Source organism: Mus caroli, unplaced genomic scaffold (genome assembly GCF_978045245.1).
Source record: "Mus caroli unplaced genomic scaffold, Mus_caroli_1 scaffold_2, whole genome shotgun sequence".
Taxonomy (NCBI): Eukaryota; Metazoa; Chordata; class Mammalia; order Rodentia; family Muridae; genus Mus; species Mus caroli.
In genome coordinates, this window is record NW_028227257.1 from 120,368,910 (window position 1) to 120,389,632 (window position 20,723).

Sequence of the window (20,723 nt, forward strand, 5' to 3'; positions counted from 1 at the left end):
GACCAAATAATGTTCGTTTTTCTGATACCTTTATACTTTCCAACACAAGAGTAAAAATTCATTGACAGCATAAAAATGGAAGAAAGCTCAACTCATTTATTTCCAAGTTTTATATTTCAAAAACAGCCCTGGAAAATACTTATGCTACATGCTTTCACTGACCACATCAGAAACACCCCTAATCACCACCAGTGGTGACACTAGTTATTTCAACACATCTGTGTGTTTGAGACAGTCTATGTAGTACAGGGTAGCTTCAAATTTGCATGCCACCTGTTGAGATTACAGGCATAATGGATTATGGCATCTAATGGTACTAACCACAAGCTGGTGATAACCTGCCAAGAGATACAGGACACTAAAACAACAAATGTTACACTAGTTTACCATAGCTGTAAGCATTCTGAGAGGTCTGCCTTACTGATTGCTTTTCAGAGTATTAGCTGGCCATCTCCCCCTACCTTCCCTACCATCCTCTTAATACCTCCCATCAGTCCTATTACCTCCCGAAAACTGATTCATGTGGTTATTTAAATGAAAAAGCAGTTTTAGCTGCATTTTAAGTGCTCAAATCAGTCTGTTATTACCATACGAGCAGCTTATTGCAAACCATTCCATCATAAAGTATCACCCAACAAACAGGGTAGCTACAGAATTGACCTTTCAACTTAAAGATAACTGCTCCTGAATGGTATTCTAGAAATTCACTCCATTTAATCAATGTGTGATTTCAGTTTTCATCTGGTCTAGAGGCACCTGGTAGTAAATGCTAAATCTTAAAACATTTTCTGTATGTTCATGTATGCTGGTGTAACGTGTGCAAGGAAGGGGGGACAACCTTGATGTCATTCCTCATACTGTTGGGTTCTCTTTTGAGTTAGTTGGATCTGTGGCCAAGTGAATTTTAGCTAGGGAACTGCCTATCTCTGAGCCCCACAGCACTGAAATTAAAAGCACATACTATGTGCCGAAAAGCCTCAGAGTCATGCTGTACTGACCGAGCAATCTCCTGGAGCCACTTACCATCCCTAGGCCATTCATTATCCAGCTGGCATAGACAGATGAGCATGGGAGCCATTATTCAGTCTTCTTCTTAACCTTAATCAGACAGCCTAGTGCGGTGCGTTCCAAATGAAAATACTGCTATCTTCTCCACCCTGGCCTAACCAGCAATGGCAGTAAGATGTGGGGAAGAAGTTTGGAAGCCAGGCCCTGGTGCATGCCAGACAGGAACACCATGATTGAGCCACACTTCTTATTTTGGGTAGATATATGTATACAGCATAACATTTTAAGCTATGTTTTCATTGTTTGGTTTCTTGCTTAACTTATAACCACCAATGACTTTCTTTATTCCCATTTATTCTCTCTTTGGTATGCGCGGTGTCTAAGCATATATATGTATGTATGACAGAGGTCAGAGCACCACAAATATGGTCGACACTCTCTCTCACTGAACCACAACCCCAGTATTCTTCCCAACCTCACCTCTGCACAGCACTGGGGGTTTATAGGCACACAGGCAACACCTGGCTTCTACATGGGAGCCAGGGACTGAACTCACGGCAAGCACTCTCTACTGAGCCACTGCCTCTGCCAGCCCTACTACGGATCTTTGGATGGTCACATTTTAGCACCTATCAACCAGTGGCTAATAGCAAATTATGTATGAATTATAGAACATTTTTTTACCAAGTCATTATTTTGTGGATTAAGATCATTTTCATAAGCTGAGCGTGGTGGCACAGGCCTTTAATCCCAGCATTTGGAAGGCAGAGGCAGGCAGGTTTCTGAGTTCGAGGCCAGCCTGGTCTATAAAGTGAGTTCCAGGACAGCCAGGGCTATACAGAGAAACCCTGTCTTGAACCCCCCACTCCCCAAAATCATTTTCATAATGAATTTTATAAAAGTGTTTAATATTTCAAGCTCAGTTCCCTAAGGACAGAAAATATTTAGTCATTCTTAAATTTTGTGCTTTTGCTTAAGACAATGCACAGAAAACAAATGTTGGAAGGCATGTTTAGCAGCTGAACAGATGGTTCAGGGTTAAGAATATTCTCTGCTGCTCTTGCAGATGATCTGGGCTCCATTACAAACACTTTTAACATGTCAGCTCCCAAACAACTCTAACTACAGCTCCCTGAGATCCAAAGCCTTCTCTAACCTCCGAACACAGCATGGGCATGGCTCAGAGTCATATATGCAGGCAAAACACTCAGACATACAATAAACTTGAGAAAATACTTTAGAACCATTGTATGAAATAAAAGTTGAAATTTTAATTAAATTCTTTCTTAGTTTCTCATTGAGGACCAGTTTAAAAGGAAAAAGTTCAAACTAAAATAAATCAATCAGTATCACTTTATTTCAAGCCAAGGTTTTACATTAACACCAACAAACTAAATGTAGGCAAACTGTCCATTCACATTTGACAAAGTACATGGTTTCTATTTAGGTTTTGAAAGTTAGTTGTTGCCACAACATTGGACTAATCTGAAACCACCCGCAATTGTAATGTATATCCTAAGGGTGTTGACGGTGGAAATCATTACGCAAGTTTACACAGCTCAAGACCATAGTGCAAACTCATTAATGTTGAATAAGTAATTTATCTGTTTTGCAAAGGTAGTGAAAAATATTAACAATCATCAAATAAATGCTCAGAATTATCAAGGAACACCTAAAAATGACCAGGATCCAAATAGGTTATATTTCTCTATAAAGAAGTGACAACACTAAAAACACATTGAAAACCAGTGTTTTAAACTTTGAATGTGGGTTTTAAAAAAATATTCTGTTAACTTGAGATTTTCAGTAATTTTTAACCAAGTATCATTTGATTGGCAATTCTGATATAATTTACAGCTGTAATATTCCTGAAAGGAATACCTACATACCATGGCCTATCAAATATAATCTGCATTTTTTGCAAATCAATACAAAAGTTATCCATCATTACTACATCTTTTACATACTTTTTTTCCTTAAAAATTAGGTTTTATTGCTAAGTGGATTTAGAATTCAAATTAAATTTGGAAACCTAATAATGCTCTTCAAACTTCCCATTCTTTTAAAAAAATTTTAAACACTGGAAGTAAATGATTATCAAAATGTGGCTGTAACTTAAGGCATTTAAAGAGGAAAAACTAATTAGGTGCCATTGGCATTTTATTTCAAAAGGACATTTTATCTGACTTTTTTTCACTAGCAAGAGACTAATACACAAACATTTTTTCCCATAAATATGACTACAGTAATTGCAACAAAGAAGAAAGTTGATGAGCACTGCTTAGATATTTCAAACAAGGGTAATGCTTTCCCACTCACCAAAAGGAAAAATGCTTTGATTACATATTATAAACATGAGATTCGCTGGCCAGTGTTAAAAGGTCCAGCTCAAGAATTTCAGTTCAGCAATACTTGAGAATGAATATATATTTACATTTATACATGTATATATATATATTCATTTTATGTATAGTCAATTAGTCTACTAGGCATTACCCCATGAAATTATTCATACTTAATTGCCAGTTTTAATAAACATGTTCACAGATCATCCATTTTTTTTTCTTAAATGAAGTTAGGCAATATCAAGCATTCTCTTATGGTCTCCATCTTCTTCAGAATTCATCCTCTGAAGCTGTTGAGAGAAAAACAGGATGATCAAAAGAATGACTTTTAAAGGGAATGATAATGATTTGTAAACATGAAGCCAGAACAGCAATGACTCATAAAACAAAAATCCCAATTTAGTATACTGTTTGGTCAAAATGGTAAGTTATCATGATAGTGTTAGGGTGGTCTGATTGTGGGTGATGCCCACTGACAATGTCCCCACCCCCACATCTTTTTGGATGTTATATAGTTTCCATATAATGAAAATGCTTAAAAATGTGGCTTAAGAGCATCTTTTAAAAAAAATGTTTTCTGAGACCAGCTTGTGTTCATAATAGCTAATGATATGTATATAAACATACACCAGAGGAAAAGTGAATTTAAGGCAAGTGCTCTCACACACCTGAGTAGAATCTGGCTTATTACCGCTGCATGTTTGATGCATCCGATGAGAATGAAAAAAAATGTACATAGAATAACAGGTTATGGATGTTCTTGCAAGTTACATCAAAGCTATGTCTATACAATGCCACGAAAAAAGCTCTACTGAGTAAGTTAAGCTTTATATAGACACAGCCTAACTTAAAATAATCGGATTCAGAAAAAACAAAGCAAAGCCAACAACAAAAACCCTGCTGTTGAGATCATCCCCATGTCGCCAAACTCTCAGAAATATCATTTTTATAACACTTCTGACCTCAAGTTATTCGATGGCCATTAGTGAGACAAGATAAAGATAAAGCATCCTGGAATGTTTGGGATAGATAAGGTAACGAGAAACTATTCGTTGTTATAATCTGCTTTATATGTTAGGGGAAATCTAAGCTCTTTCAAATAAACATCTAACTAATACTTTTACTATTATCAAGGGCAGATAAACTTAATGCAAACCTTATGAAGGTTATGAAGTAAAAAAACCAAAAATGCCCCCGGTGAATAGTAATTCCAACTGGCTTCTTTAGGATACAGGATGAACCCAGACAAAGCAGGAAAAAAATGTTAACATTATAACTGACATAAACCCTGTTGTTAAATTCTCCATCACAGGATCACACTGAAGGGAATGTCATGATTTTAGGTGGACGATACACTTGAGCTAGTTTTCAGAACACAGCAATACTCTACTAATTTGAGATGCCTGAAGCACTGCTACCGTTTACTCTTAGCTGAATTTGTATAATTTTACCTCTATATTTCTCTTCTCTCACATATAGGGAAAAGACCATGCTATGTTTAGGAAATTCTATTTTAAATGAGAATATTTTTAAGTGAGAAATCTTAGGGAAAAAGATGATGAAACAAATGACCACCACCACCACATCTACCAAAACAGAAATTATAATTTTTAGAAACAAAAGATAAACTTTTGTATTAGCCAATGAGGTGTTTTGGGTTTTGTTTGGTTGGTTTGGTTTTTTTCCAGACAGGATTTTTCTGTATAGCCCTGCCTGTCCTGGAACTCGTTTTGTATACCAGGCTGGCCTCCCAAGTGCTAGGATTAAAGGGGTGTGCCACGATGCCCGGCTCCAGAGAAGTATTTTTATGAAGGTTATAATAAAAGAAAAAGCAAAAATGAAAAACACAGTGACAGTAATTCCAACTGGCTTCTTTAATTTTCACAGATGATTAAAAAAAACCCAACCAAACAAAACAAAACAAAAAACCAACCAACCAACCAACCATCCAAACAACCCCCCCACCCCCCTGCTCCCTGAAAACTGTGCTGTCTGAATTTATTTCAAATCCTGTTAAAACCTAAAATCAGTACAGGTGTAACAGGATTTCTAAAAGGCCTAAGGCCATGTCTTAAACTATGTAAGGAAATGAAAGGTCTCAGCGAGTACTATCTTCAAAGGCTGCCGCCAGCCCTCTTCTAAAGGTAATAGTCTTACACATTATTCTGCAGACAGTAAGCGCACAATCAGCATGAAAATACGCATTTAAAACACTCTATAAGACTATATATACATTGGAATGGAAACTTGCTGCTCCATATGATCAGATGGGCTTAATCTTTCCCAGAAATTGTTCCAAAGCCAATGTTGTCCCTGTCTGGTATGAAGCACACAGATGTACTGTAATACATTACAGACAACAGGTTGCAGAAATGCCCGTGACTTGGGCTTATGTGTCTTCACTTAAAGAGCTTGACAATGTGACCCCTAGGAAATCCCAGCTGCCTATGTGTTAAAGGCGCACAAAGAACTCTGTGAGTAAAAGAAGAACAAACAAAACCCTATTCTTAGGGGCTCTGACCTTTCTTCCTTATTTTCCTGGTACCAAACTTAAGACTAAAGAAAATCTTTCATGATCTGAAACTGAATAGAAAGTAAAATTTTTTCATATATTAAAAATACAAAGCCTTAACAGATATGTTTAGTAATTAAGTTTGTTTTCCTTTTAATCACAAATAATAAAAATTAGTGCTTTAAAATATTAGGTTAAAATGGCTTCCTTCCACACCTTAAATAAAAAAAATTTTAAAAACTTAATTCTCATGTTCAACCTTTATCACCCAAATCAATTAATTCTAGTAGTATTAAGCTTAAAGCCAAAGCTCAATTTCCTAGAAAAGAGTACACTTAAAAAAGATTTTTTTTTTTTTTGCTGTGGGTTTAATTTGCAAAAGTACATTCAACAAGTCTGGGGAGGGAAAATTCCACCTACTTTCGAGATCTTCCATATGTGCCTGAAGAGTTCTTGCAAGGTTAATAAACTAGAAACAATGCAGAAAGAAATACAGTAGTTTAAATGTTGCAAATGGATCTAAAGAGAATCATATAGGAGATTTATTTCTACTTAAGAAGTCAAAACATTTTAATCCTTTAAATAAGGGTCTTCCCCAACAACAAAAATTAAAACATTAAGGGTATATTATATTATGTTCTATACAATCATTATTAATCATGGGGAAACCAGTAACACAAAATTGGGAGAAAACATAATCAAACAGTTGTATCTAATAATGCTGTCTTCCTAACACTTTTGAAAAAATAAATATGAAATCAAGGGGTATGGGGGAGAAAGCAAACTGTTTTCTGGGCCCAAATGGACTGATGTTTGCCTGCCAACCCTGATAGCGAGAGAGCTGTGCAGCTCAGGGCCTGTACAACAATGCTGAGAGTGACTTCTACCACAGCTGTAGAATTAGGGTTATTTAAAGGGTAAATTCAATAGATCTTACTTATATGATTTATATGGTTTCTTATTCACAAGAGCTAACACACCATTTTAGACATCTTTTAATGGTATTAACTCCAGATAGCAGAATGACTTCTGAAGTACTTAGAAATTAACAGAAAATTTAAGAGCATTCATAACTACAGCACATGAGGTTTTAAATTCTTAATGTAAGTAATCATCAGTGAGGTCACTTAAACACCCATGTAATGATGAAGTACAAGAAAAACCTAACTTGTGTTCTGAATTTACTTTCATATATGGTAATAAACTGAAAATGTGCTGTCTGAATTTATTTCAAATCCTGTTAAATCTGAAGATTAGAACAGGTGTGACAATACTCTAATTTCTAGTAGCATTATTTAGAATAGCAGCATGCATTTCGCATATACTTTTTATCATATTAAAATGAAAACATTTCACATTAACATGAACTCTAAAAGCTTTATATACTTAAGAATTATAAAAGCGGTTAAACCTCACACTTTTTACCATATTATGAACACATTTCAAGATATGAAGTGTTCAAAATGTTGCAAAAAGACAGCGATAGACAAAATGGTCAAAACAGAGTGTAAAAGTTTCTTTTGATTCTAAGCTTGATTACAAATACCTAAGAGAAAGCTAACTTAAAGGTACAATTAAACATTATTTACAGCAACTAGTTCCTTTTAGTTGGTAATATTATTAGCTTAGCGGGTAGCCCTTTACAGGATAATAACCATCAAACAATCTTCCATATTTTGGCCTCTGGAACACAATTTCATGTTTCTAAGATGTAATACTAAAGGCTTTCTTTCTATAAATTAAAAGTAACAAAATTTTCTTGGTATTTCTAATTCTAACCCTGTTTCTCCTTGAAATATTTCACTTTCAAGAGTTGAAAAGTCACTTCTTTCTCTAAACAGCCTATGACAAAATTAGGGTATTTGTCGTAGAAGACAGCACTTTCCCTTAAATATAGACTTACTATTAAACATTTGAAAGTAAGGCCTCAGTAAGGAGGAATACAATATGAACACATAAAACAACTGTATCGTACCCTCCCATCTTTCCCCAATGCCAATGCTACTTACTCGGACACGAGTGCTTGGTTCAATTGTATTTCCCATCATATCAGAAAAGCTTTGCTCACACAAGTGCAGTAAGACAACTAGGTAGAGACCAGAGCTGATAAACTCATACTCAGCCTTGAATGGGGAAGCAAAGAGAAGACACAGAGAATGAAATTAGGATTGTGACTGATAGTAAATGTTTATGATAAACTTAAAAAAAAAAGTATTCAGACACAGCTCCTAGAAAGGTATATAGTCATCTATTAAAATACCAGGCTGCCCTACACAGGCTGTATTTTTCATCCGTCTATCTCCATTTAATCATTTAAGTTTACCTTTTAAATCATTTGGTGTGATAATGTATTTTAGTTTTCTATATAAAGCTCCTAAAAGATTTTCTTTTACAAATGACTAATAATTGTTTCAGTTTACTCTTATAAATTAGTTTCATTTTAACCTAATTCTGTAATACTCACTATAATTTATACTGTTTTTTTTGTAACCCAATTAGTTTAAAGGTAACAACACATGCAAACACACACTGATATTAGCATCTTCTTTTTTTTTTGGGGGGGGGGGGTTGTTGGGAATAGAAGACTTTTAAATAGTTTCAAACCTGTTGAGTAACTTGTCGTCTTGCCTGTATTGGTGGCCCTGGGGAATGAACTTATGATCCAAGGAATACTTAGGCTAGCACTTCACCAGTATAAACACAGCTCTAAACATAAATTAGGACAGAGGTTTAAAAAATCTAATCTGTTCCTTTAATTTTCACAGTGAAGAGACCAATTGTGTCTGATCTGGAAAATAGACACATCTGAAATTTAGAACCGTACACTAATATTAATTCTAGAAACCATTCATCAAATTCTATCATTAAGAATTTTAAATGTTTAATCATTTTGACATTACTCTAACTGGAAAGGAAATCATGTACCTGGGAAAGATTTATTTTAGTTTTTGTTTTTTAAATTTACATGGTTTAAACCAGGCAGTGGCACAGACCTTTAATCCCAACACTTGGGGAGGGGGGGTGAGGGTGGATCTGAGTTGAAGGCTAGCCTGGTCTACATAGCAAGTTCCAAGTCAGTCAGTGTTATGCTATGAGACCCTGTCTCAAAACAAAACAGTTCAACCACAACAATTTTTGATGGTTATCAACTTGCAAAAGATAAAATTAAAAAAGGAATAAAGTTATATTAGTCACTTAAAATTAGGATTAACTCTAGCCACTAGAATCCATGATTCATGTAAAATTAAGATAAAGCCAAGACTATCATTTACATGACTATACCTAGTTGTCTAATACTTCTCCTTTATGTAAGAATGCAGGTCATTAAAATGATTAAATAAAAATAAATCCCTTGAATGAAAAAATGTGACAAGAGGTGGCCACAGAAAAGAGCTTTCTGACTTCTGGTCTAAGACAACAATACATTTCTGTCTCATTCCACCCTTCTTACTTTCCCTGGTCTTTAAAATACCAATGTTCAGCTGCCTACACAGATGCCTTAGTAATTAAGACACCACTGTACTGAGTTTCTTTTGTACAACTAGCTCATTAGGGAATGAAACGTTACAAATGGCAATATGTAATACTTATAGCAACTCAAGTCTCATTGTTCTGAGCAGTGATTCTTAAACCTGGACCTAAGCAATTACTTTCAGTTATTAGTGTATACTAAATTACACATAGAATTTATATTTGAATGCAGTTAAGTCCAAGGATTTTTATCAGACTTTCAAACAGTATCTCTTTATCTCACATTATGTTTTTAGGAGATGTATTTTATGTGTATCTATATAAGCTTGTTTGTAAGAGGATATGTATACACACGAGTGTAAGTGTCCTCAGATACCAGGGCTGTGAGCTGTGCAACACCAATGCTAGGAATACAACTCAGGTCTCCAAAAGACTGTTCACAAAATGCCTTATACTGTGTGATTTCATCTACATGAATTAGCCCAAGCTGGCAAATCCGTAAAATACAACACACAGGCAATAATGGTGCGCGCCTTTAAACTCAGTGCTTGGGAGGCAGAGGCAGGCAAATCTCTTTTGAGTTCAGGGGCCAGCCTGGTCTACAGAGTTCTAGGACAGCAAGGGCCACACAGAGAAACCTTGTCTTGAAAGCTCACCTAACGAACCAACCACCTACCCACCCACCCACCCACCAACCAAACAGCACTGGGAGGCAGATGTCAGGGACTGAGAGAAGCAAGCAAGCAAGGAACAGCTGAGCAGTGGATTCATTTTTGTTGGGATGAAATCATCTTCAGACTCCCCTTGAACATGTATGCTTCTCTCAGAATTCCTTTAACAAGGAAAAAACAAAAACTAGGTTGTTTCTTCCAACCAGATCATTTAATCAATAGTGGAGAGATAAGGTTGGCAATACCTACTTTGAGCCTAATTTCCTAAACTTTTATTAATTTTTAGGTTTATTTATGAAGCCTGACAGTTTATCTTAATTTAATCTTTTATTTAAAGGGAATTTTCTAATGAAATGATAAACTTCTCATCTTTCAAATTATAGTAAGAATATTATTAATTTAGGTTTTCTGACCATGACTTAATCTTTTCTTCAAGAGCTGTCCTTTAAACACACAACAGACACTTACCAAATTAGGCAAAATATACTAACTTGTTCATTTGCATGAGCTCTATGTAGTTCATGAATATCAAAGTCCTCCAGGTTAAGTTGCAACTTCTCTTTACAGAGTTCACAGGTAGTTACAGCCTCTAACGAAGAACCTGACAAAAATCAAATTGCAAACGGTAAAGCTTTTCTGTCCTAAGCTCAAGGTTTAAAAGAGTAGGGGTAGAACAGCATACAAGACAAGATTACAATATTGCAATAAATAAAATGTATGTAAAATTAACCATGTACAATGACAAATAGGTTCTATATGATGTTCACGCCTCCACCCATCATTTAGATACCTTTTTAAAAATCCCACATATTCATCTATCCTGTAATTATGGGAAGCTGACAATGAGGCAAAGGAATGTCATCTGTACCTTCTTCCTTCCTCCTGAAGTATGACGACATGTAATGAAAACTTTGTTTAATGACCTAGCACTTCAAACCCTAGTTACATACACAGATTAGTATTTTTGGTATCAGAGCATACATATATAGGCCATGTTTGTGATCTAAGCAAAGATCTGCCCTGCTGACTAAAAGAGGAAAAAGGAATAAAAGTAGCTTATTTCAATATTTAGTAGAATTAAGTCCTCATACATTTTACAACATGGCTCCCCAAGATATGCTGGTAAAGATATAACAAATATTTTACTATTGCATTCATATGTAGCTAAGATATGCAAATGAAAAAAGGCCAAAAGACCAAGGCTATCAAAATATCAGGTATTGAGGGAGAGGAGCAGAGAATTAACAGTTTACTGACTACAAACTTTCTGTATTGGGTGATGAAATAGTTTTCAAGTAACCACTAAATTACACACTGTAAAAAGGTCAATGTGACTAACACTCTCACAATTTTGGAGGCGGTGGGGGGATACTTGTTACATTCAACACTTGCTTATCACAGGCCAGTAGCTCCACATTAGTAGGTCCTCATAGTTAGACCTTAGTAGGCCTTTCTATGTAGACTTTCCTACTATTTGGGGATTATTAGATACAGCTACCAGTTGAAACCTGTCCTAAAGTTTCATGAGTAGTAGTGACGAGAGAGGTTTCAATTCAGCTCCACTCATCATCTTAAAGGCACTTGCACAAATCTACAGAGACTTTGAAGACTGAGAAAGAGAGTAAGAGCAGCATCAAACCTTCTTAAAAAAAAAAAAGTGTACGAAGTTTTTATTGTGAATGAGAGAAAACAACCAGAGTCCTCTCTGGAGGAATCCAAGTCAGAGAAAGCTCCTACAGAGTTATCTGCAGGAGTGGAGAGCAGCAGAGGGGAAACAGAACTCAGTGAGAGAAACAGGGGAATGGAGGCGGGACCTGTGGGGAGGAGGTCACACAACAGGCACTCGTGATACCGAAGGAGCCTGGGGACCAGCAAAAGCTTTGATAGGCAACCATAGGTATACGTCACCAGAGAGAGCTATGTGTCCCTTCTGCCAGACTTAAAGGAAGTGACTAATTCTGGCAGGTAGGAACTGGTTTCCCAAGCCCCTTAGGAATGCTGGTTTCTGTCTAATAGGCAGCAATACTTAATAGTCCAGGCTGAGCTCATCTCTGCCTTTTGGAGTTTGGGAACTGGGAGTGTCCTTTGCACCTCACAAAAAGAAAAAGAACCAAGCTGAGACACTATGCTGCCCATTTGCCTGAGCTGTATGTGAAATGTTCTCACCCAATTGTTATAGACTGTTGAGTCACCGTAACGCTTCCATCAGAACACAGTGCATCTGAAAGCTTCCTATTCTCCAGCACATCTTAACCATAACACATTACACTGATGTCCTTTCTCCCTTCCTGATTAATTCCCACAGTCAAAATTATCTTGCACTTATCTTTAATCATATTCATTAGCAAAGGAGCGAAGTATTTCAATCTATGTCTGTGTCAAAGAATCAGTAAAGAACTCTTAAAAAATGCATGTCTTTCATTTCAATATTTTTGGCAGGGCTGAGTATTAAAATGCAGGACCTTACAAATGACAGGAGGTACTCTGCCACTAAATCGTTTCCCCCTCTCTAAAATTATATGGACATTAATGTTACCTAAAAAATTTTAATATACACCCCAGAATGTTATTTCCCAGCATCTAAAGATCTGCTAACCTATCCCTCAATTAAAGATCTCCTTCTCTAAGAAAATGGAAACATTTATACAGCAGGTCATACATTTTTCCACCCGAAAGCAATAAACAGATCAACACGCGTTATCTACAGGAGCTTCCTGGACATGAAACAGCTCTCCTCCATCCACCCTGTGCTCCAGATGCCTTCTTTTGATTCTTTTCATGGATTTCCCCTGCTCCAACCCAACACCCTCTCAAAAACACGCACCAATGTTTCCCTACCTCAAAATAAATGTTTTTCATTGACCCCATATAATATCCTAATTTGCTACCTTGTATCTTAGCTTGTTGGGAAAAGAGCTTATCTATTCCTTAAAAAATTTGTGTATATGTATTACACATATGTTCATGTGTGTGCACATGGAAGCCAGAGGTTACCACTGGGTATCCTCCTCTATCACTACCTCCCTTAACTTCCAAGATTGCTGTGTCTGTTACTGAATCAGAAACTCTCCAATTTGGCTAGACTAGCTGAACTCCAGTGCTACGACTGGGGCAATGTTAGGGTGCGAGGGATCTGAACTCAGGTCCTCAAGTTTGCACAGCAAGCACTGAATCCTGTTAAATCACATCCTTAGCCCACTACGTGGGTTAGCATCTTACGATTCTTCAATTCTTATCAATGCTGAGTACCCACTTCTACATAAGTATTCTGGCTTATTTAGAATAACATTTTCTCACCTTCTTACCAACAGTCTGACCGGAGGCTGTTCTTCAAATCAAATCATCTTGGATGCCCCAGGGATTTGTCTTAGCCCACTTCTTTGATACCTTGTCTTTCTCTAAAACTTTAACCCCAAAGCTTCCAGCATTACTCATAGTAATGTTGTGGTACTGGAAACTAATTTTGAGTGCTCCTTCTGAAATGATGAGACTTGTCTAGCTAACAGACTATCTGATGTTTCTATGTAGTTACTTAAAATGAAGTTCAATATAGTACACATCCAAAATATAACTGAGTTACCCTATCTCAATCTAATTTTATTTCTATCTTTCTTATTTCAGTAAAAGGTCTATAATTCCCTGGCAAATTTCAATAAACTTACCTCCAAAACATACCTATACCATCCCATTTCTATGAAAACTACCAGCAATACCACATGCTAATTATCAATCACCAACTCCAGCATCAATCACCAACTCCAGCAAGTGTTTTGAGAATAGATTATGCTTAGTCTCCTGGCTACAGGTCTGGTCTTACCCTGAAGTCTATTCTCCAGAGCAATCAATCAAATAAGATCATTTCAGCCAGGTGGTGGTACACACCTTTAGTCCCAGGCACCTGGGATACAGAGGCAGCCTGATCTGTGAGTTTGAAGTCAGCCTGGTCTACAAAGAGCTTCAGGACAGCCAGGGCTTACACAAAGTAACTATCTTGGAAAATTTAAAAAAAAAAAAATTTTTTTTTTTCAATTTTGCCTCCTTCAGGGGCTTCCTATTATACCTAGATAAAAACTTAAGCTCTAACCCCTATTTTAAAAAGTCTTGCATGAGCTAGCCTCTAGATGCCAGCCATACCATGACCACTCAGTTCCTTAAATACACCTAAGTCTTTCTTAGTAGCTGCTCTCTCTGCTAAAATGCTCTTTTCCTTCTGAAAGCCAGATTCTTATTATCAAGGTCTAAAATTAAAAGGTGTACCCTAAGAAAGGTGCTCCCTTAACAACCAACACCATGAAAACCGGTATAACAAAGGAATTCCCTGACAACCTGACAAATGACACAGGCAATAAATCTTTCTCAAAATACATAGCTGCTAAATGGTGAGTGTGTCTGATTTATCATTTAGTGTGGTGTAAGATGGTATATGTCATAACCACTGGTTAAATTATAATTATATATAGTATACAGATTTGTCAGCTGAAATACCTACAATCTGTATATATTTTAGAAAAAGAATCTGAAAACAATTCTCTAAAAGGGTGAATCTTACCAGAATTGATTTTGGCTTGTAACCACTTTTTCATACACTCTTGATGGACATACTGCAGGCTCCCTGTGCATTTGCATGGCTCTATCAATAAATTAGATGATGACGCTGCTGCCATCTGACAAATTCTACATAAGTCCCCTTCTTCTTCATCATCAGAGTCCTCTAAAAGGAGGCTGAAAGAGAAGGCACATAATTCAAAACTATCTTAATTCCTCCTAAATAGCCATTTCATTATCCAGAATCTCAATCTTTCATTTCTACTTCTACTGAGGAGTACGGCAAGCAGCACTGAGAGTGACCCGAGAGTTCCTGCCACTGTGAACACAATGTGGACACGACTAAGGCCTGCTGCACGCACCGCTGGTCATCTTCAAACGGCTCACCTTTTGTTTTCAGAAATGTATCTTAAGTTCATGTTTTTCAAAATCACTGAGATTTTTAACTATTCAGGTGTTCTAGGTTACTGGAAATCCAACAGTAAAGGGTAACACACAGGTCATTTGTCAACTGCAATACAACTGCAAGGTTACTGCAGAACAATCTTAATCATTAAAACCCACATTTTCTATTATCCTCATAAACAGACTAACATGTACCATTTATATGTAAATTCTCTTTTAACAAGCAAAGTTTTCTGTTAAGTCATATTTTGTTAGTTAACTGATGGCACATGAAAGAGGCATACAATAAATAGACAGTATTGAATGAATACAGCCTGGACAGTGAGAGTCAAGTTAGCAAGACATTTACAGAAAGGGACACACGGACTTATGTAAGGTAACTTTCTGCCTTAGCTTAATCAGAAACATGACATTAAGCACAAACTACTCTGAAAAGCTAAACATTTGTTTTGTATTTAACATGTTTCCCTTCATGTTTCAACTCTATTTTACTAAGTAGATCCAATTTTTCTGTGTTTATCAATCAGTGTAGTCTTAAAATCCTTATATAGGAGGTTAAAATATAATAAACACATACTACAAACTCTGTCAAGATAAATGATCTTTTAAAACTATATTATCTAGGACGTGGTGTGGAAGCATGTGTCTTTAATACACGTGGGAGACAGAAGCAGGTAGATCTCTATTGGCTCCAGGCCAACTAGGGCTACATAATAGTGAAACTATCTCAAAAAGGAAAAAAAAAAAAGCAAAAACCAACCAAATAAAACCAAAACCCACCTAACCAGGCAGGATGGTACATTATTGTAAACAGTCAGGATCAATAAAGCCATCTTTGAAGTTAAGAAACCTAAGCTACAATCTTCAGATCGCTTACAATCAGAGGAAACTGCTATCATGAACAAGTGGTAAAGCTAATAGTACTAGGGAGAGTATATGTTTCCTTAAAATAAAACTGTGGGAGTTTAAAATCAAGAAAATAACCCACATTAAAGTGTATCTTTAAAAGGGAAAATTGAGAAAAAAAATAAGTGGTAAGAAATTAATTTATTGAAGGCTAATATAGATTGGTAATTTGCTACCATTTGGTTCTTGTTCCTAACTAAATTCCATTTAGCAGTACTGTATTTATGGAAGAAGAAACTGATTTGCATTTGTATGTATCAAGATAAATTAAGACATGTCACATCTATCCATCCATCCATCCTCCCTCCCCCCCTCTTATTTTTCTCTCTCTCTCTTCTTGTTTTTTTGTTTGTTTGTTTGTTCCGAGACAGGGTTTCTCTGTGTAGCCCTGGCTGGCCTCGAACTCAGAAATCCGCCTGCTTCTGCCTCCCGAGTGCTGGGATTAAAGGTGTGCACCCCCACGCCCCACACATCATTTCTTGGTAAAAGTCACGCCCCAAAACTTACCTTATGGTTACATCACCATTTGTCTGTAAGAAAATTTAGATAACAAGAGCTATTTTAAATCTTTAATCTGATCTAGCTTACAATGTATGTTGAATATTCAAATTTACCTTTCTTTGATTTTCTGAAGTTTCTCTGGGTCTCTTGAAGGTGCACTTTTAGCTTTATCATTTTTCCCATCAGTTGAATTCCAACCAGAAGGAATAATATCTACAGTAATCATGACATTGTCAGTCAGATTACTGCTAAGTGTTGGTGGGACTGCAAACCGGAATAAGGAGCCAGGAAGAATCCCTGTTATTCCTGGATTTCTTCCACCCTGAGGTAACTCTGGGGTGGAGCCACCTGCAGAAGCACTGCTTGATGCTCCAGATGCTTGTGGTCTGTTGGCAGCAGCTCCAAGGGAGTCACCCTGTACTTCAAGATGAACTACTTCATTTGAATCTCTTCTGAAAATATGAGATCTAGGTGGTACATCTGACGTAGATAATCTTGAAGACTCATCCCTTCCCTCTCGCCTCCTTCTAGAGAACAAAGGTGTGCATCTATTTCTAAGTGAGGAAGACAACCACGGTCCTGAATTTCTACCTTCTGATTCTTGGTTAAAATTTTCTGCCTCTGGTTCCGAGCTATGATTTTGGCTGAGCGATGACAACCCCCATCTTCGCCTAAGAAATCTAAATCCCTGAGATGCTTCAGCTGCCCTGCCCTCACTGACGTCAGAGGATGAGGAGGTTCCATTATTCCGAGACTGTGAAGTCAGGGTTCTCGGAGAAATATAATTTTCAGAACTCAACGATCTTGTATTCAAGGAATCTTGACTAGATCTTCGTGAGAAAAAAGTAGATGACATGCTAGAAGCTATCCGTGAGAGCAATCTCCTAGTTGTCCGCCTGCCTTCATTGTCAGAAGGTTCTTGATAAGGTCTCTGAGATGAACCCCTTTCTGAACTGCTTATAGTTGGAGTTTCATTTCTACTTGAAAAATATGAAAATGCAGGATGTGAACTGTGGCGAAAAGATTCTGATTGTCTTGGAGAAAAATGTGATCTGAAAGAACTTCTACCGGAGTCCCTAGAACTTGGTACTGTCTGATGGTCAGAAGGCAATTGGTGATTGGTGGATGAGGAATTCAACTGTAAAGTGCTCACTGCATTCTCTTTTGGTCTTGCTCCCTGTGAATATGAAGAAGGAACTCTTTCTTGAACATCTATTTTTGAAAGAAGGGAAGGTAACCAATTATGAAATAATTTAAGCATTATTGAATGCACATTTATTGACTCCTGCCAAATTGAAAGACTAGGTTTTGAAATGAAATGCTATCTATCTTATAACAAACAGTGTTAACTATTATAAGAAAAAATTTACTTCTGAAGTACTCCCGAGTAGAGTACAAACTCAAAGTAGAGTACTGCAAATTCAAAAACAGAGCTGATGACACAAGTGAAATGCATTAATGGGAATCAGATACTGACACACAACTTTAGGCCAAATAATAGTATAATGGTTTAAAAAGAAATATGCATTCCAGGAAAACAGTTCTCAAGATTCTTCTTATTCTATGCAATAAATATGAAGATTACTTTACATAAATGTTTAGTGCCCATATAATTTCATGCTATGCCTTGCTAACAAGTAAGAATGTCTAGTCCTTTAACACTGGCTTGGAACTGTGCTCAGTCCAGGCCTCTGCTAATCTGCATTTTCAAAAGCAAGGCAGGGAGGAGGGATCCTGTCACACCTGGGTGGCAGAGGGAGGAGGAGGATCTCCAGGTTCCTCAGCTTTTCAGGGTGGCCCTGCCTCAAGGTCAACCAGATAAACAACAGCCCTCCTGAACTGGTGGGGTTTCAATCAAACACTACTACTCTTTTATGAAAACACACTTTTCATCTACCCCGTGTAAGAGGTACATTTATTACTGTACTAACTTATTGGGACCAACAGAAGGGTAAACTATCCACAGGCTGAGTCTATATGTGCTGTGATTAAATATGACTGTGATTAAAAGAAGCACAAACCCCGCTCCTACACGATACTGTTAACTCTGAGCAGCACTCTTCTCTGTTACTCACTTAAATGTGATCACTTCTGAAAAGCTTAAGTTTACGTACAGAGAAAAACCGTGCATTTCAAAATGTAATTATCATACAGTTCCACGTAATCCTTAAAATGATGACGTCAGGGCGGCTAGAAAGAGCACTAGCTTTTTTTTTTTTTTTTTTTTTGGAGGACATGGGTTCTATTCCCTGTACCCACAGGGTGGCTCACAGCCATCTGCAAATCAAATCTAGAGGATCTGTCACAGTATTGTCCTCCCTGGGCACTAGGCACACAAGTAGTGCATAGCCACACATGTAGGCAAATACACTCATACACATAAAATAGTGACAAACAGCATAACAACATAGTTCATAATTCAGCTAAAAGTACTCATTAAAACTGTTGTTAGACAAGTCACACTGTCATATAGAAGAATTAGCTATAAATAATACTTTATTAACATGTATTAAGATTTTTTAAAGCATAGAGAATCCAAATAGTCAAGAACATGTTTTAGACTGTTTATATTTTTTAGAATAAACAAAGATACTAAAAAAACATTAAACAGTTCTGATATCTCCATATGAAACTAAAATTCATTTCATTCCCTCCACTGTAGTCTTATAATGACCCAGGGAACATTTGTAATAACACATAAGCTATATTTAACAATACAGTTTCTACATACATGATGAAGTTGTGAAATCACCACTTCGGTGATTATAATCCATAAGATTGCTAATGGAGGAATCTCTTCTCCTGTCCAAATCTCTCCTTTCTCTCATCAAGTCTGTTCCAAAAGAACCAAGTACCATTGATGAAGATCTGGGAACTTGACTATGCCTCCAAGAAGAATCTTAAAGTAACGAAACAAGTTTTATATGAGAGGTTTTCAAGGCTCACACATCTTTAGAAATTCAAGCTATCATTATAGCTATCCCTAGTTATATAGCTCCAATCACAAGTCAAGTTTAGCAAAACAGTATCATATACTAATAAACTATTCATCTCCAAATTATCTTCCTCCTCAAACATTCTTCCTTTTGGTGCTAAACCTAATCCAGGATCTCAGCTATGGTATATCTATGTATGTGAAGCATTAAGTCACCAGCACTGCAAACCTATCCTTATACATAAGCTAAATGTCTCACTCACTCTATTCCGCCTACCCACGTACAATGTGATATTATGTTAAAATAATATAGATTAAAAATGCAAACTTGCCAAGGTACAGAATACTTCATATACAGTTGAAGAGATGCCATAAACCACAAAAACCAAAACCCTTGTCAGGCATGGTGGCCTTAATCCCAGTACTAGGAGTGCAAAGGCAGAATCAGGCAGGCAGATTTCTGGAAGTTCTAAGCCAGCTTGATAAATATAGTGACGTCTAAGCCAGCCAGGGCTACATAGTGAGACTGTGCCTCAAAATAAATAAAAATTAAAACAAAGCCAAAGCTTTTTTGATATGGTAATTGAATTACAGGACAAACAAATTTTATCACAAAACAAGTTTTTCTCCATGCTAGAAATTGGGTTTAAGTACTTGCAAATTCTAGGCATATGTTATATCAGTTTCAGAAATATTTCCCTGTCACATTTCATATACTCATTAAGATTTAATCTATTTTTTGCAACCATACTCTGAATTTTATTAGATATGGTTTTACATAGAAGTAAACTAAAATTAATTCTCAAATATACTGTCTACTCACTATTTACCTTGAAATTTTGTTTCTTCGTTTTCTAGCTTTAGAATCTTTCTTTTCCCGCAGTGTTTCAAGACAGAGTTTCTATGTATAACACAGCCCTGGCTGTTCTGGAACTTGCTTTGTACACCAGGCTGGTCTCAAACTCAAGAGATCCACCCCAGTCCTGCCTGGGTGCTGGGATTAAGTCATACTCCACCTCGCTTGGCTTTCCTAGCTTTAACAACTCTTCTACGCTGAGGAAAAGCACTCAGTGAGTTTAATGTTAATTACACCTTCACATAGTGTAAGAGAACCAAAATGTCTCTGCAAAACTGTGCCTACAAAGTTGAAGCCAGTCTGCCCTTACCCATCTCACTACTTTTAGCAATCCTCAGAGGTATAACGTCCCCCTCAAAGGTCCTATCTATTAAAATGGAGATGAATTACTCATACTAATTCAGTTGGTAACGTACAAGCGTTTTAACCTGGTCTACAGAGTGAATTCTAGGAGAGGCAGGACTACACAGAGAAACCCTGTCTTGAGAAACCAAAAAGGCAGGCAGAAAGAAAGTAAAAAGTGTGTTATCACAAGTTCTGTCTCCTTTTACAACTTTAGGAATTATCT

General features: G+C 36.8%; 1 protein-coding gene across 1 annotated transcript in view; it reads right to left on the bottom strand.

The window, feature by feature from the left end:
- Nucleotides 1-2,343: 2,343 nt before the first annotated feature.
- The window catches only part of Marchf7 (membrane associated ring-CH-type finger 7), a 33,796-nt gene continuing 15,416 nt past the window's right edge, over nt 2,344-20,723 (bottom strand). The window contains 8 exon segments of the mRNA XM_085834885.1: nt 2,344-3,628; nt 3,630-3,643; nt 6,286-6,334; nt 7,875-7,988; nt 10,499-10,608; nt 14,557-14,729; nt 16,478-17,576; nt 19,096-19,263. Coding sequence (XP_085691011.1) covers nt 3,584-3,628; nt 3,630-3,643; nt 6,286-6,334; nt 7,875-7,988; nt 10,499-10,608; nt 14,557-14,729; nt 16,478-17,576; nt 19,096-19,263 — 1,772 coding nt within the window. The 3' untranslated portion in view covers nt 2,344-3,583.